General features: G+C 45.8%; 1 protein-coding gene across 3 annotated transcripts in view; it reads right to left on the reverse strand.

Moving 5' to 3' along the window:
• The window catches only part of KCNQ3 (potassium voltage-gated channel subfamily Q member 3), a 193,119-nt gene extending 178,622 nt beyond the window's left edge, over nt 1–14,497 (reverse strand). For all 3 annotated transcript variants that reach the window (XM_088179406.1, XM_014882140.2, XM_088179403.1), the window contains exon 1: nt 14,166–14,497. In XM_088179406.1, the coding sequence (XP_088035532.1) occupies nt 14,166–14,497 (332 nt within the window). The remainder of the gene's footprint in view (nt 1–14,165) is intronic.
• Between the last annotated feature and the right edge of the window lie 1,314 nt (nt 14,498–15,811).

Raw genomic sequence — 15,811 nt, forward strand, 5'->3', positions numbered from 1 at the left:
AAAAAAAAAAAAAACTAAACAAAGTAAACAAAAAGAAACCCCCCCCACACACACAAAAAAAAAAGAAGAAAGAAAACAACAACCCTCAAACCCAACATATTACTAGCTTTATCTTGCAGTCCTGCCTAAGCATCAGCCAAGATTATACAAAATCATTGATTTAGCCCATATTTTGCAGCTAAGATACAATCTACAGCTGTCTTCTAGAAAATTCTCCAAGTTTGGTTTAAAAATGATAAGTGGAGAATTGGTAATTTCTTGTGCTAATTCTTTCAGCAGATATCTCATCTGCTGTTCGACCTTATGTATAGCCTGAATGTAACTTGCATCACCTTCCAATCGTGCTATATCATCATTTCTGCAATTAAAAAGCCCTCTAGTAAAACAGAAACTCCATCTTCACAGCCTGGAACAAACACTGATGGAAATCTCAGATTAATGCTAATAAACACATTATCTACTTCAAGTTGCTGGCAAATTAACTCATGGTAGAGTAAGTGAAAACAGGCATTGCCAATGAAGACAGATTTCCATCTGCTCAAAATCTCTTTTCTTCACTCATCCTAATAATGTTTTCTTTAGAGTTACTGTTTTCAGAAAACTATAAGCTATTATTCTATAACAGCAGATTTTCCCTATAGTGTCCAACAAAATGTTGCTTTGGAGGTGAATATGTCCTTCTCTGGTCTCTGGGAACAATGTTCTTTCTCATCCCATTTGCTGGGGAATGTGGTGACTCAGGCATTCTGCCCTGTGCTCAATTGCTACACAAAGTTCCTGTCCATTTATTGTCACACCAAGAGCTCCCATCTTTAATTTCTTGGTTATCAACATTGGCAGCAAATGGAGCTGCAAACGAGGACATGGTATTATCATCTTGACTCTGGGAGCAACAGCTGCAGCTGTGATATAGGCTGTGCATGAAGTAACATGCAGGTCATGGATTATGCTGTGCTCCTAAACCACTTCCTCCTACCACTGAGACCAGGGACAGATGTTAGTTCCATTTGTATCCTTTCTGGGAAGAGAAATGGGTGTCCACCTCCACTTCCTATTCCCTCTTTCTTGAGAGAGCAGCTGAGTCACCACAAGGAGGCTGTTCCCTCCACAGGTCATCAATAAATCACTTTCTCAGCACCATCACCACCCCTGGGCAAAGAGTGATCAGGAACTGTGACTCACAGGTGTGTGGGCCTGAATCTCAACAGCTCTACAAGTTTCTCCTTCAAGGATTTGTTTGTGTAGGGACTCAAAAAGCCTTCCCCAAAGTCACAGGTGGCCCACTGGAAGGACCTTACACCTGGATGCCACATTCTTTGTGCAACCAAACAAGAAACACTAATGACGTTGGAACACAAGGTGATTCAGAGACAATTCTTGCACCTAAACATCCTTGCTCCATATGGATAAAGTAATTCTTGATGAGTGCATACTCTAAGGGAATAAAGGTACAGGTTTAAGCCTGACATAGGTGAACCCAATGTCAAAATCCAATAAGTTTAAAAAAAAAGGGTAGAAAAGATCAAAAAGTAAATACAGCTATGATGAGTAAGAGACAACTTGACGTGTCAGGTCCATCAACCTGCTATCAGCAATTAGATCAAGGGATTTGGAGTCAGACTCAACTCTGCTGTCCCAGTCATGTAATGCAGGAAGGGCAGAGCTGGACAATCCAGTGATTGGTGATGCTCTTCAATAGTGAGGTGATAAATCCCACCAAGGAAAAGAGGGAAGATGAGGTTGAGTGAGGGACAGGGAGAAAAAGATGAGAAAGTGAGAATGAGTTGTAGAGTTGAGACTGAATGATTCTTCTAAAGGATGAAAAATTGGTGGAAATAACAAATTACAAGGTCTGTTAAAGAAAAAAAAAGCCATTGAGAAAGATTTCCTACCTTGAATGAGTTCTACTGATTAATGAAAACTATATCTAACATTTCCCAGTGTCAGTACTCCAAACACAGGCAGAACTGATTTGAATCAGCCTAGAGACACACAACTTCCTTTGTAGCTAAATATGAACATTGTTTGCTCTGCAGTGGGCTGACCTGCCCAGCACCTCTGTCTATGGATGTCTATAGAAACACCTCACTTCTGTCTGTGAACACTGAGGATTAAATGGAGTGGGGAGGAAGAAAACTCTCCAAGACTCTGGGCCCGTTATGTGAAACACATTAAACAACATATTCTGTGAGGAACAACCAAATGTATTGCTCCTTGCAATACAATGGAGTTCAAATCTTGGGAGATGCACAAAACTCAACTGGATACAGCCCCAAGCAACCTGATTTGAGTTTGAAGTTAACCTTGCTCTGTGGACTGGACTGGAGGTGTCTAAAACCTTCCAAATGAACTGGTTTTATGATTGCAGTTGTCAACTCCGTCCTACAGCCTGAATATCAGACATGACCTGCAGCAAGAAGTGTGCAGAAAGACAGCCCTTTGCTTGCACAACTTCCCCAGCTTATCTGCACTGCATCTGTTACCCAATTAACTGGATTTATGCGGGAAGAAAAAATTCTCTCTCATTTTCGAGGAGCAAGGAGGGAAGGAAAGCCTCCATGTTTAATAAACCAGCTCCCAACAAGAAGGAAACAGGCTGTGACCACCACAATGTGAATACTGGCAGCTCTGGGATAGGTTGGTGCTCACTTGTTATTCTGGCAGGGGATCTCCATCTCTCCTATTTACTCACTCCTCAAGCTGCCTTGCACTACTGGGAGGACAAGAGTGTTGTGTGCAAGACCTTTATCCTGGCCTCTGGTATTAGCAGAATATCCATAAAAATTAAAAGATTTTGTATTGGGTCCAGAACAAGCTTGTGGTGCAGCAGCCAAATCCAATTGTTCTTCTGACTATAATAGATTTACTCTACATTTGCACTGACATGACTAAAAGAGGTTGCTGGCTCAGTATTTCTGCAAAAACAAGCAAAACACTAACTAGCAGCTGTTAAAGGAATACACCACCACCCAAATACACTTCTTTATGTCAGGGCATTTGCATGCATCCAGATTTCATACAGTTTTCCAATGATTTTCAGCATTAGGTTCAATTTATGTTGGTTTCCTGCTTCAGCTGGTGTACAAAAGTGAGCATGCCCTTGAAAATATTGAGCGGTGCTTACATCTCTGCAAAGTCTCCAATTTTATACAGAAAACTGTGGCACTTAAAAAAACTGTCTGGGCCCATAAATGACCCTCATGACCACCCTCATTCACACCAGGTCATTTGAATTGACCTTCTACACTTGTTACAGGCCTTAAAAGGACAATGTTCAAGCCATCCTCAAAATGTTTTCTCATCCCTAAAAGACACCTAGAAAACAGTGACACCTGTTCATTGATTTTGGGAGGCAATTTTGAGTGATGTAGTGAAGAGGAGCAATGCCAATGGACAGAAATTCAGGAATAGGAAGAAGGAGGGCTGATGCTGGCAAACTCCCAACACAGTAGCTCCTGTGCCCAGGTAAATACAAAAGACAAAGGGAAAACAGAGTCAATCACAGCCTTAGATCTGAAGCCTAGTACAACAGGATATTATGTTTGGGTTTGAATGTGACCTCAAGATCAACTGCAATTACCATCATAAATCAAAAGAAAATTTATGTGAGGGCTCAGGGATATAAAGCCCAAGGCAAAACAGAGAACAAAAGGAAGGTGGCAAATTAAACTCAAGAATCCCAACTAGAGAAAGACCTTAAAACTACTGAAATGTCATTTTCTTAAGCATAATGTCAGAGATGACTGTAGGCTTGTCATGGCCTGGGAAACTAAGTAGTAACACATATAAAGCTCTTGAGGAAAGAGAATTAGAATTGAGCCTAATATTAATAAAATTCTATGTAATAAGAAGAATCATATTCCTCTTGCCTTTAGAGGTACAACTCATTTGTCTGAACGTGTTTTTTACTGCAGACATTTACCAAAGATCAGCTCCTGCTACAGACAAGGGAGAGTTGCTCAGTGGAGCTGAAGCTGGCATTTATCTCCATGTAAAGCAGATCCTCACATCTGGTTGGATGATTCCACCCTAAAATCTATTGATTGTATTGACTAAATCTCCACTGAGTATAAAGAGAAGCTAAACACCTACTGCACACACAGAACTGTACATGAACATATTTACATTTAGCTGTCCTAATGTAGCTTTGATCCTTGCCCCTCAGGTCAGGCAGAAAGTTTCCCATTCCTCAGGGGTTTTCAGTGCAAATACCTAAATTTGAATTAGTTCCATGAAGTCTCCTTTGTAGTCAGGGAAGAGTTTCAGGCACTGCAAGATGTGATTAATCTCACCCATTTTAAAATTGTCTTTAGAATGAGATTAATTTCACTCCAGAAAGTTCCATTTCCTGTTTTTCTTCAGCAGCTATAGAAGAATTCCAGACAGCTACCTCAGATAATGTGCTAGATGGATGGATCCCAGTGTGGAAAGACTGACACTCAAGCCCTGAGGAAGAGCAAGGAAATGCAGTTTGTGGAAGTAATTTAACACTGAAGAGAGTGGTGTATTTGACACGGTACTATGTGATAGCACCATACTCTGAGAGCAGGAGTTGTCATGAGCCTGCCTCTGCCAGATCCCACCTCTGCACCCAGAACCTGACAAGATAATGGAGCAACATCTACAATAATGAGTGAGACATAATCAGGAGAAATAGCCAAATATCAGCAGCCACACAGCTAGGAATATCTTCACATTTTACACAGGAAATTTATTAATGAATGATCAGTGGGCTCTTCCTCCTGGATTTCTATCACAAAAATTTATTTTTTTGTTAATATGCCAAGATGGGGGGTGAAGTGTTGAAACCTCCATGACAGTTTGATTAGCACAAGCAGTGTTGAAATAGCAAAGGCAAAAGCCATGGCAAAGTCCCATGAACAGGAAAGAGAAAAGATGCAGAATGTAAATACATTATTGAATACACACGTATGGTGAAACCTGTATTATTTCAAAGGGGTAGGATTTCTTGGGCCTTTGTCTAAGTGAAAGGTCTTATTCTATGGGTAATGGTTTGAAACTAAGAGCATCAACTTAAATATAAGGAAGAATTTTTTTACAATGAAGGTGCTAAAACACTGGCACAGCCTGCCCAGAGAGGTGTGGATGCCCCATCCCCAGAAACATTCAGGGACAGGTTGGATGGAGCTCTGAGCAGCCTGCTGAAGCTGAAGGTGTACCTGCCCACAGCAGTGGGGTTGGACTAGACATTTAAAGGTCTCCTCCAACTTAAATTATTCTAAGATTCTATCCCAAAAAGTGGCTTTTTTTGCATAGACCCAGGAGGATAACCCCCAAGTGGTAAGATCTCACATATAAGAATTATGTCTATTAACCCAAAGATGCTCATCCCAGCTCTCTGTCCCTGAGGCCAGCTGGCATGACCAGTGTCCACATCACTGACCTCACCTGCCTCCAGAGCAGGGAGCCCCACTCAGACTCCTGCTGGGAGTGCTCCGGGGTCTGTGGCAGCACTGGATCTGTGCTCATCACTCAGACACCTCAGAACAAAACCACCACCCAGCAGCGTTGTGCTATCAGTCAGTGCGTGCCACCGCTTGGGAACATCCCTGGCACAGCTTTGACAATTAGCCAAGTGGCTAATGACTGCTCTGGGCATGAGCACAGCTGCTGTCATAGCTGCAGAGCAAGGCTTGTCCTGGGCTGCATCTGCTGCCAGGGCACAGAAGGTGTCAGAGGTGTGATCAGGGAGCCTCAGCTGTGTGCATTGAAATTCTCCCAGCACATCTCACAGGAGCAACAGTGTTAGCAAAGGTAGAAGAGCAAATTCCAGCTCATGTAATTACCTTCCTAAACTAATTCCCCTGCAATTTCAATCAGCTGCTCTTGACATTCCCTGCTCAGGGTGTAATCCCTCCTCATAAACACTCTGAGCCTGCATGGAGAGCATGAGGGGAGCAAAGATAAGCAGAGCTGATGCTGCACTGCTGAGAACTGGTGGGCAGCTCCCCACCAGGAGCTTTGGGGATTTCACTACCAGTCCCTGAACAGCCGCACTTGCTTCTCCTCCATCCCTACTGGAAGCAGAAAATTTTACACTCTGAATTTACAGTCCGTGGGGAATGTCCTGTAAGGAGTCTTCTGGTTTAAGATTAATATCTCTGTCATTGACCTAAAGTTAGGTATAGCCCAACTCTAATGCCTCCTGTAAAACACAGAAGAACTAAAACCTGGATAGTTTGGGATATTTAAGCCTTCAGCATTGCTTTATCTCAACTCCAGTGATGGATAGCACCAGGAACAATGAATTATTTTGTTGTTTGAGATTCACATCATGTCAAAAGCATGAAAAATCTGAGATGGAGAGGCAACAATTAAATGCACATCACAGAACTAAATAGATAAACATAGCCTGAAACTCAGGTTTGGGGTGGGGGGGAAGAGGAAATATTTTCAGTTTTGACACAGGTGCAGTATCATAAAATATTTGGCTTAATATTAATTCATATGACTGGGAGAAATTATATGAGATCAAAAACTGGATCCAGAGATATAAATAAAGTCCTAACAAATCACATTGTATTAGCCACGAAGCAGGGAAGTTATTATTTAGTGAAATGCTGAATGGTGTTTGTTAGTTCTGGTCTTACTGTTCCCTTAATGATCTAGAAAAATAACTAAATTTAATGTTAGAAAAATTGCAAGGTGCTAATCTAGAAGGTGATCAAAACACTAGTGAGGACAGAATTAAATAAATATAAAAGCACTTGAGATTTATAAAAAAGGCACCACTGGAGAGTCAACATGACAATCACAAGCCAAAGGACTGCAAAGCACACTCATGCAGCTCTCAGCCACAGCTCTGAAAACACAGGGACAAGCATGATCCAAGTACCCATGAAATGAAATAAGGTGTGGAAAGTCAAAGGAAGTAAGACAACAGCAACCCAGAGAGGATGAGAATTCCTCCTCTGTCACTGCCATACCATGGATCTCTGTGGCTCCACCATCATGCACCAGCAACTGAGAAAAATGAAAGTGGGAAAGACTTTGGCAAGATTAATCACGAGGGAGAGGTGAGTGAGAGCAAAAGCCATCTCCAGAGACACCAGACGTGTCTCATGTCAGGGTTTCAGCATCTCTCCAGACCGAGATTTAGCAGAGTTAGTGATATTGCACCTTCACTTCTGCTTGGTTTGCACCACTAAGGAGGACAAGGTGATATCCTGGTGACTACAACCAGAGGTGTTATTAAGCTATGGAAAGGCTGAAGATGTGGAATGGATCTGTGAAGAACTTGAGCTCAGAAGGATCCCACCAGGCCTGAGCAGAACAATGAGCTGGTTGTACAGAGGAAGATGATGATACCTCATGCTGCTTTCCACCAAATCCCAGACACACTCTTCTGCTTTGGATTACCTCAATATCACCTTGGATAGGTTCCTCCTGACTTCAGAGGGACCTTTCACTTGCTCCAAGTTAAGCACATGTTTATGCAATTTGCTCACTTAAGACTGGAGAAGGCAATTTAGAGATTTCCAGACTGGAAGTTCTCCAAAAGTGCCTTTTTCCAAGTAGGTTACCAAAACCTAAATAACCCAGGGCATGTTCCTCTCTCCACAGAAAATGCTGTTTCCCATCCTAAGACAGAAGGCAGCATACACTTAACAGTTCTTGTGGAGCTTATCCCCTGCAAAGCTATTAATATTTAAGTTTTCCCATTTAATACAGTATCTGCCAGAAGCAATAGCAGATGCATGGCTCCATTCTTTCTGTAAAGTTTTATGCACAAGAGAGTATGGCATTCTTAAATACAAAAAGGGAATATAATGTTATTAGATACAAGAAAAAACATTATCATTTATTTATACCATGCAAGGCTGATCATGGTAGTACTCACCCTCCTGGCTGTCTCTAAGGTCACCAGACTTCTATGTTTGTAAACAACATATAAATTATCTTAATGCTCATTTGATCAATTTTGATCAGAAAGTTTCTTTCAGCTATTAAATCAAATTTCTCAAGTTCAGACTTTGTCCTTGAATAAGCATTCCATTGTCTGGCCTTCCACATGCATCTCAATGCCACAAAGGACTTTTTGGCAGTCAAGGGATACAGAATTATGTTCTACATACACACACAGGCTTGTATGTTGGGTAAGCTATAAATAAAAATGATTCAATCAAGTGATATTTGAAGATGAGGACTACAAAAAAAAAAAGAAATATGCTGGTTGAGTGGATTCTGAGGTAATCTTTGGCAGAAGTAGAAACGGCTGGGCACCTTCATGTTCACCTGCACACACAAAAGCACACAGTGATATATGACTGGCATTATATCTATGTATTATTTTTTAATCCAGACACATAGTCTTTAGTTATGATTTTTTTCCATTAAATTTGTTTTGAGTGTTCCTACATTTTACAGCAAAATGAGCAAAACAAGCTTAGAAACCTGCTCATTTTTGTACCATTTCCCAAATCACCCTTTCAGATTAAAACAAGAAGTAAAGCTTGGTGTCCTCTTTACTCAGCTGTTCCAGAAGTGCACAGTCCTTGTTGCCCCCTCATGATCCACTGTTTGCAATAAGGAACAGAGGCATGAGAAGAGACTGGGATGGCTTTTATGAAAAATGACACCTCTGACCAGAGTCCAGGCTGGAGATGCTGAGATAAATCTAGTCCTGGGCTTTCCCACTGACAGGATCTCCAGAACTGCTGAGATGCTGCTGCTCCTCACACCAAGTCTCCGGAGAGAGAAGAAAAACATGATTTGTTGGCTGCTGCAGTGGCTTTGCTATAGCACTGCTTGTCAAACTGATTAAATTTGGTTCAGTTTTATAGACCTAACACCAGGGATTATGCTTCTGTTTGAGAGGCTATTCCTTGGCTGAGCTGGCAGCACTGAAACTCCAGGTGCTGAGTGTTTGCTGGCACTGGCAGTGCTGCTGCCCCAACACGCTGGGCCCTCCGTGGATTTCCAGATGGGGCTGTTCTGAGCTGGGGACTGAACTTGCAGCAGGGTGCTCAGGGACCTGCAGCCCCAGGGGCCTGGGGGACACTGAGGCACACCCTGTGCACCATGCAGCCCTGTCTGCAGCTCCCACCAGCCATGGAACAGGCATGAGCAGCACCAAAACTTGGCATGAGCAGCACAGTCATGGCAACGTGGAATGCAGGGCAAACCAACCCAGCCTGGGGGTACCCACTGTGGAGTGGGTCTTGCTCTCAGCACTGATGCCCAAGAACAGAGATTTGAGTTTGCAGGTGAACACTTGCTCCCATCAAAGGGCCTGGTCCATAATTTCAAAAGAAGTTTGGATGCTTAAACAAGCACTGGGCACCTGTGAGCTGCTGAAGGGACTCCAGAGCTGCAGCTGGGGATCACCAGCCACTCATTACCAGGCTGTGGCTTCTCCAGGCTGTGCTGTCCCTTCTCACTCTTCCAGCAAATCCCAGCTTTCTTCTGTTGTGCCAGCTGATCCCAGCAGCTGAGCTACAGTTGCATCCCCCCAAACCACACGCAGGGCAGCTCCACAAGCCTCAGGGGAGCTGCAGGAGCAGAGGTGTGTGGTAAGGTCTCCAATGACTAAGACTTCATTAGTTTTTACAAAGTATACTGCAGAATATTTATCCATGCATTATGATGAATTAGCATAAATAATTAAAGCAGAACTCATATTGGCACACACATAAGCAGAGGGCACTCACTAATGGACCAGGCTCGCTCTGCTGCTCTACACACTCACTTAGATACGAGTCCATGCCAAACAAGCCAAGAAAGAATTCATATTTGTTCCTTTTTTTACCCCAAACCATCTCCCATCGCCCTCTAGATGGCTCACAGAGACTGGGGGCTGAGCATCTTATGGAGCATCTCCTGAAGGGCAAAGAGGAAAATAATGGAAAGCCTCCAGACCTTCAACCTATTCCCCAAATCCCATGACATCTTTCCTGCAAACAATCCACCTACAATCAGTCATGCAGGAGGTGCTTGCCGGTGCTTCCCAGAAATGCTGCTGATTTGACAGATCGCATGACTCTGCCTCCTCTTTTTATTCCAGGTATTAAGCAATGCTGAAAGAAGATTGCATGGCAAATAGAGAAGGGTTCTCTAATGTTCCCCATGGCTTCCCCCTCACAACAGCAGGTACATCGTGGTGATCTACACCAGCAGATTTCCCAAAAAGAAGTATATAATCCCAAACCTTTCCTAGTCTTATTTTTCCATGAAAGTAAAGATTGAAGTTGTCTCAGAAGATGATATGAAAATGAGAATATCTCCTAGCTACCTCTCTTCATCCTCTCTTTAAATCAGGTTAAAAATTTTCCACAAATTGCAATTCCAAACAATCTGTATTACGTTACCTTTCTGGACTCTGTCCTTTATCCACCAAATATTTTGTGCTTACAACTTAAAAAAACACTGGAAAAATAAAAATCTTGTTTCAATTTTTCATTCTACTCATTAATGCTTCTGTGCATAAATAAAGCAATTTGGCTGGTTTGTGGAGGCGGACAGGTCTTAAGTCTGTCTCCCTGGCCACAGCACATATCCTGTGAGACACAACTACAGGGGTATCCTACAATAGATTGCACTGCCTAACACAAAGGGAAATACAGAACAGCATGGGAACATCAGCTGTACCTACAGTGACATGAGCTCAGAAAAGAATAGGGATAGGCTGTAGCCTGACCTGCAACTCCCAAGTGACATTTCCAGATGAAATATCTCAGAAATATCTCAAAATCTCAGGTTATTTTATTTTATTTTATTTTATTTTATTTTATTTCATTTTATTTCATTTCATTTCATTTCATTCTGAAGATGTACAGCTAGAGTTTAGCTTTACAGATACGAAATTTTCCATGGGAAAAACAATTTTTTCTTATCAAGTAGGACCACTAAGACATTGCCATATTGCAAAGACTGCCATGAACCCTGGTGACCCAGCAAAGGGGAACATCATGGGTGATAGATAAATCTTTTGTCTAGTAGAGCTACCAGACAACAAATGTTTTCAGATGGTGAAGGAAATAGAGCCAGCTTCTTTAGGGACCAAATCCCCAAGGATAGGCTTAGACAAATTCACCAGTGCAGAACAAAGGAGAAGGAAGAATCACAAAGTATCTCACAACACTTTCCCTTAATTACTGCCAGTGAAAGCTGGATGCTAAAATTGCCATCAGGAATTACTCCCTTTCTCAACTGCATCTCTGTCCCTAGGGCTTGGCAGGACTTGATCCCATTTATGAGTTCTCCTTGAATTACTTCATTAGACTGAATCATTTCAGAACACCCAATGCCAACTAAAGTGAGTGTTTATTAGAGGCAGTGCTCAGCCTTATTTATGTGCACATCACAGCAGTGAGATCCACACAGGATCGTGACCCCTCTGCAGCCATATGTGCATCTCTGTATGATTTAACAGGATCCCATCTGTATCATCCTTTCAAAAGTTGTGGCATCCAAAGCTTTCACAAAGACCTTGTCAGAGCCCCTTCCTGCCCCTCACACAACACCCTCAGCATGTCTTGAAAAGTTGCAACCCTCTTTCATCAGCAGCTGCCTGCCTCCCAAACCCTGGGATATACACAGTACTGGAGTGCTTTGCATCATCTCTTCGTTAAACACTTCTGAATGCTTGGATCTATAAGGAATTCATCACACCCAACCATCCTGAAATCCCTTCTGGCCCTCAGCTGTTTATTCTCTAGTTATTTGTATTTGATGGCAACAATCTTACTGGTTAATTTTGGGTGCATGGCACTTACTGCAAAGTTACTCAGAAGATGAGACAAAGTGTAATATGCCATTAAGGTAACATAAATGAGACTTTTCTTGAAAATTAAAACAAGATCAAATTTATAGATTTTTATGGGAAGATTGGCAATCTCTCGCCTTCCCAAGGAAAAGTGTAAACTGTTCTAGTGTGAAAAGAAGCACTGGGGGACTGCTGGGATGGAACTACTCCGTGTCACAGCAGCACCTCCAAATGACAGAGACTCCTTTAAAGAAGGAAAAAAAGGTTAAAAGACAATTTATTTGAAGGCAAGAATAAAGACTTTGGGTATCAACTTAGATGCTGCTTCCCCACAGCTCCTGCTCTCAAGTAGGTCTTCCTTCTCCAGTGGCAGGAACAAGCTCTGAAGCCTGTCAGCCACATCTCAGCACACTCTTCCATCACTCTCAGCAGATCCCTTTTGTAGGGTTGGATCCTACAGTGAGGTAAAACCCCACAACTTCGACTGAGTTCAGAGGGAGCTGAGACTGAACAGAAACTCAGTGGGGCCAACTTGATCCTCTAGATGTCCTGGGAAGGGATGGACTATCTGGGCTGACAGACTTGTGCATTTTACTTCCTTTAAGGATAAAGACTTCTAGAAGTGTTTTGTTTTGTTTAATTTTCATTAATATTGAATTTGGCACTGATGGTTTTCACAAGACTGTTGCTGACTTTTCTGAGTCAGACTGACATTTCAGTTTTACAGGACTGAGTAGTCATCAAAGAGAAGTTGACCACACAGTGTCAGGTCCACTCCTAAGAAGGATCAAATCTTACAAAAATCATTATTTTTTTTCCATTCGGTGATCCATATTGCATAAGTATCTTAAGGTCAACCACACATCTAGAGAGTTATTTAAAATGAATGCTGTAACTTGGAAATTCTTATACCACTGCAAATAACTGTGAATCTCTCAGCTCACCTGAGCCACTCCAGACACATCAATTGTCCTATTGCTTATATTCAGACAGGAGCCTGAACACAAATTTGACCCAGAGGGGTGCAAACTGCTTGGAATGCTCTGCTGTGTGCTAAAGCCTCACTGATGTGTGTGGGTTGGCCAAGGCAGGATGAAAGGGGTGCCCCTCTGTCTCCCCAGCCAGAAGCAGCATTATGCAATACTGAACACAACAGCAAGCTCCAGACCAAAGAGCCTTCCCAGCAAAACACACTTCAAGTGCTGTCATTCCCTGCCTGCTAGCACGAGTTTTCCTATGGCAAAAAGGTGAAAGGACTGAAAAAGTGTCACAGCATCCAGTTTCCACAGTTTCAGATTTTAAACTGGAAGACAGGACCTGAGTCCCATGATGTACTTTATGAATAAACACTGGAAAGAGGGGAGCAGCAATGAATAAGTGGTACACAAGCAGCACTCTGGTAGTGAAGGTTGCCTTTTAATTCTTGCTCAGGGCTAAATCACTGCGAACATCAATAAAAATGTGCCTGAAGGTAAAATCACAGCCCTACATTCAAGTTGTTTATTTGCAGGTGCAAGGACTATGCCAATGATCAGGACTTCCTGAGATCCAGCTCCAGGCTCATAAACCATGCAGCCTAGAGAGCTTTGTTTGTCTTTGGCAAATAAACCAATTTCAAAAATCCTCTGTCACATAGAGCTCTATACACCTTATAGTGCCAAAGAGAAACAGTACCACCATCACCCCCGGCTTTTCAAACACATTCACAACACTAAAACACACATTTATTTTGATAGGACTGCCAACTCCATTCTGTGATATTCGCAGACTGATCTTTTCTATATTCTTTATGAAAACTTAAGGCAATAGAATTTTTAGGAATGCAAACCAGTTGTCATTCTCTTGACTTGTCACCTATGGGTCATAAAACGAGTTTATTTCCTCTCGGTTCACTTGTGGTCAGTGTAACTTTCTGGTTGACAGCGCTGCAATGCTCGGGTTTCATGCACTGCGGGGTGATGCTTATCGGACCGAAACCCGATGGTTTTCATTTGACGCTTTTAGCTACGGAAGGACTCGGTTCACTCGCGGTCTGTAATAGCGAGTTGAACCTCACGCTCCAGGCTGAGCCGAACTGGCCGCGTTCCCCTGAAGCACTTCGAGCCTTAAAACCGCTCAGAGCTTGGTCTTTCTGGCATCCCTCTTCCAGTGCCTCAGACACACAGGCTCGGGAATGCCGCTCCAAGGCAACGTGGAGGTACGGGCAAGGCAGAAACACGGAGTTAAAAGCAGCTGCTCCTTTTGGAAAACCCGACGACATAAGAGAAATAAAGCCGCTCAGCAGCACACCCCGTATCAGAGCCTTGCTCCAGACACAGCCGGCGCCGGAGCGAGCCCCCGGAGCGCCTTAGACCGAGAATGATAAAGCAAAACGGCGGCCCCGGGCGCAGCCCCCCGGGGCAGCCCCTCGGGAGCCCCGCTCCGCGCTCCGCGTACTCACACGAAGGCGTGATAGAGCAGCGCCCAGCCGCGGGGTCGTTCCAGGGCGTCGTAGATCAAAGTTTGGATGCGGCGGTACCTGGCGTGGTTCCGCTTCACCGGGCGGCTCAGGGGGGTCTTCGCCAGCAGCCCCAGTCCCGGCGGGCTCCGCTTGCCGCCCTCCTCCTTCCCGCCGCCCTCCAGCAGCAGCGTCCCGTCGCGGTCGCCGCCGGTGCCCAGGGCCAGCGAGCCCTGCTCGGGGTCGCCGCCGGCCGCCGCTCGCCGCCCCGCCGCCGCCGCCGCCCCGCCGGCCGCGCTACCGCCGGCCGCGCCGCGCCGCGCCTTCAGCCCCATGGTCGCCGGCGGGCTCCGGAGGCGAGCTGCAGATCGGCGGCGGCAGCCCCGGGAGCCCCAGGGCCATGATCCGAGCTCCCCGCCCCTCCCCCCAAAATGACTTCTCTATATATTTATATATATATATTCATCTGTGAATGTATGCATATATATATAAGTATATATATATACGGAGGGAGGGGGTGAGCAGCGGTGGGCAGGGGGAGCGGTCACATCCCCGTCAGGTCACCCCCGCCGGCGGGCAGCGGGCGGGCAGGAGCGCGGCGCGCACCTGGGCCGGCGCGAGGGAGGGGAATCATCGCGGAGTTTATTTACCAGCCCGATGCCCGAGCCCCTTCCCACCCTCCCCCCCACCCCCCCGCCTCCTCTTCCTCCTCCTCCTCCTCCTCCTCCCAGCTCCTGCCTCCCCCCAGCCCTCACGTTAGGGAGTGGCCCATTGTATGCAGCCAGCAAATAGCCGGGCGCCCGCCCCCTGCTCCCCCAGCCCCGGCTGTCATGCACGGGGTGGGGGACACCGGCCCCGGCCACGGCACTGTCCCCCCACCCCCCGATTGCCACCCCCCGGCAGCCGCCGCTGGGGCCGCCGGCGCCGAGCGGGGAGATCCCGGCAGCCGGCGGAAGGGGAGACCCCGCTCGGCTCCCGGGGATCCCCCTGCAGCATCACAGCCCCCCTCCCCCGCTGCGGCTGGAGGGAGGGAGAGGAGGGGAGGGCATTCCCGGCCCCCGGCGGGGGGCTGCTTCCACCGCCGAAGCAGGAAGGAGCGGAGGATGGGGATGAAGGATGCCGGGAGAGGCGGCGAGTGGGCGGCTGGAGGCGCTGGCTGCCGCTGCGGATCGCTCCGAGCCCAGCCCGAGCCTCCGCCCGCCGACCGGGGCTGGGGCAGCTCGGCCGGGCAGCCCCGGCCCCGCCGGGGAGCGCCTTTTTGCGCGGCTCTCTCGGGAGATGCTGCTCCTGTCCCCTCCCGGCTGGCTCCTCAGGGAGCGGCTCCGGTCCCGAGCCCGGCTGCAGAACCGGGGGGTTCGCTCCGCCCGACCCGTGGGACCCCAGAGCTCCCCTCTCTCCGCTTTGCCATGGGAACCCGCACCCTGGTCCACTCCTCGGACCTAAAACCTGACGGGATGTGATCAACAGCCCCGGACCCTGTTCCTTTCAGTCTCTTGGCTGTAAGGAAGAAGGGAAGAGAGAAGCTTTTGTGTGCCTTTCACCTTTGGTGCCCTCGGATTTCTTCCACAACGCGCTAGAAACATCCTCTCTGAGCGCTGCTCTCGTGTAAAAACCTGCCTTCAGGGCTGAGCGTTCGCATAGCTACACCT

Source organism: Sturnus vulgaris, chromosome 1, assembly GCF_052056855.1.
Source record: "Sturnus vulgaris isolate bStuVul1 chromosome 1, bStuVul1.hap1, whole genome shotgun sequence".
In the NCBI taxonomy this organism is placed as follows: Eukaryota; Metazoa; Chordata; class Aves; order Passeriformes; family Sturnidae; genus Sturnus; species Sturnus vulgaris.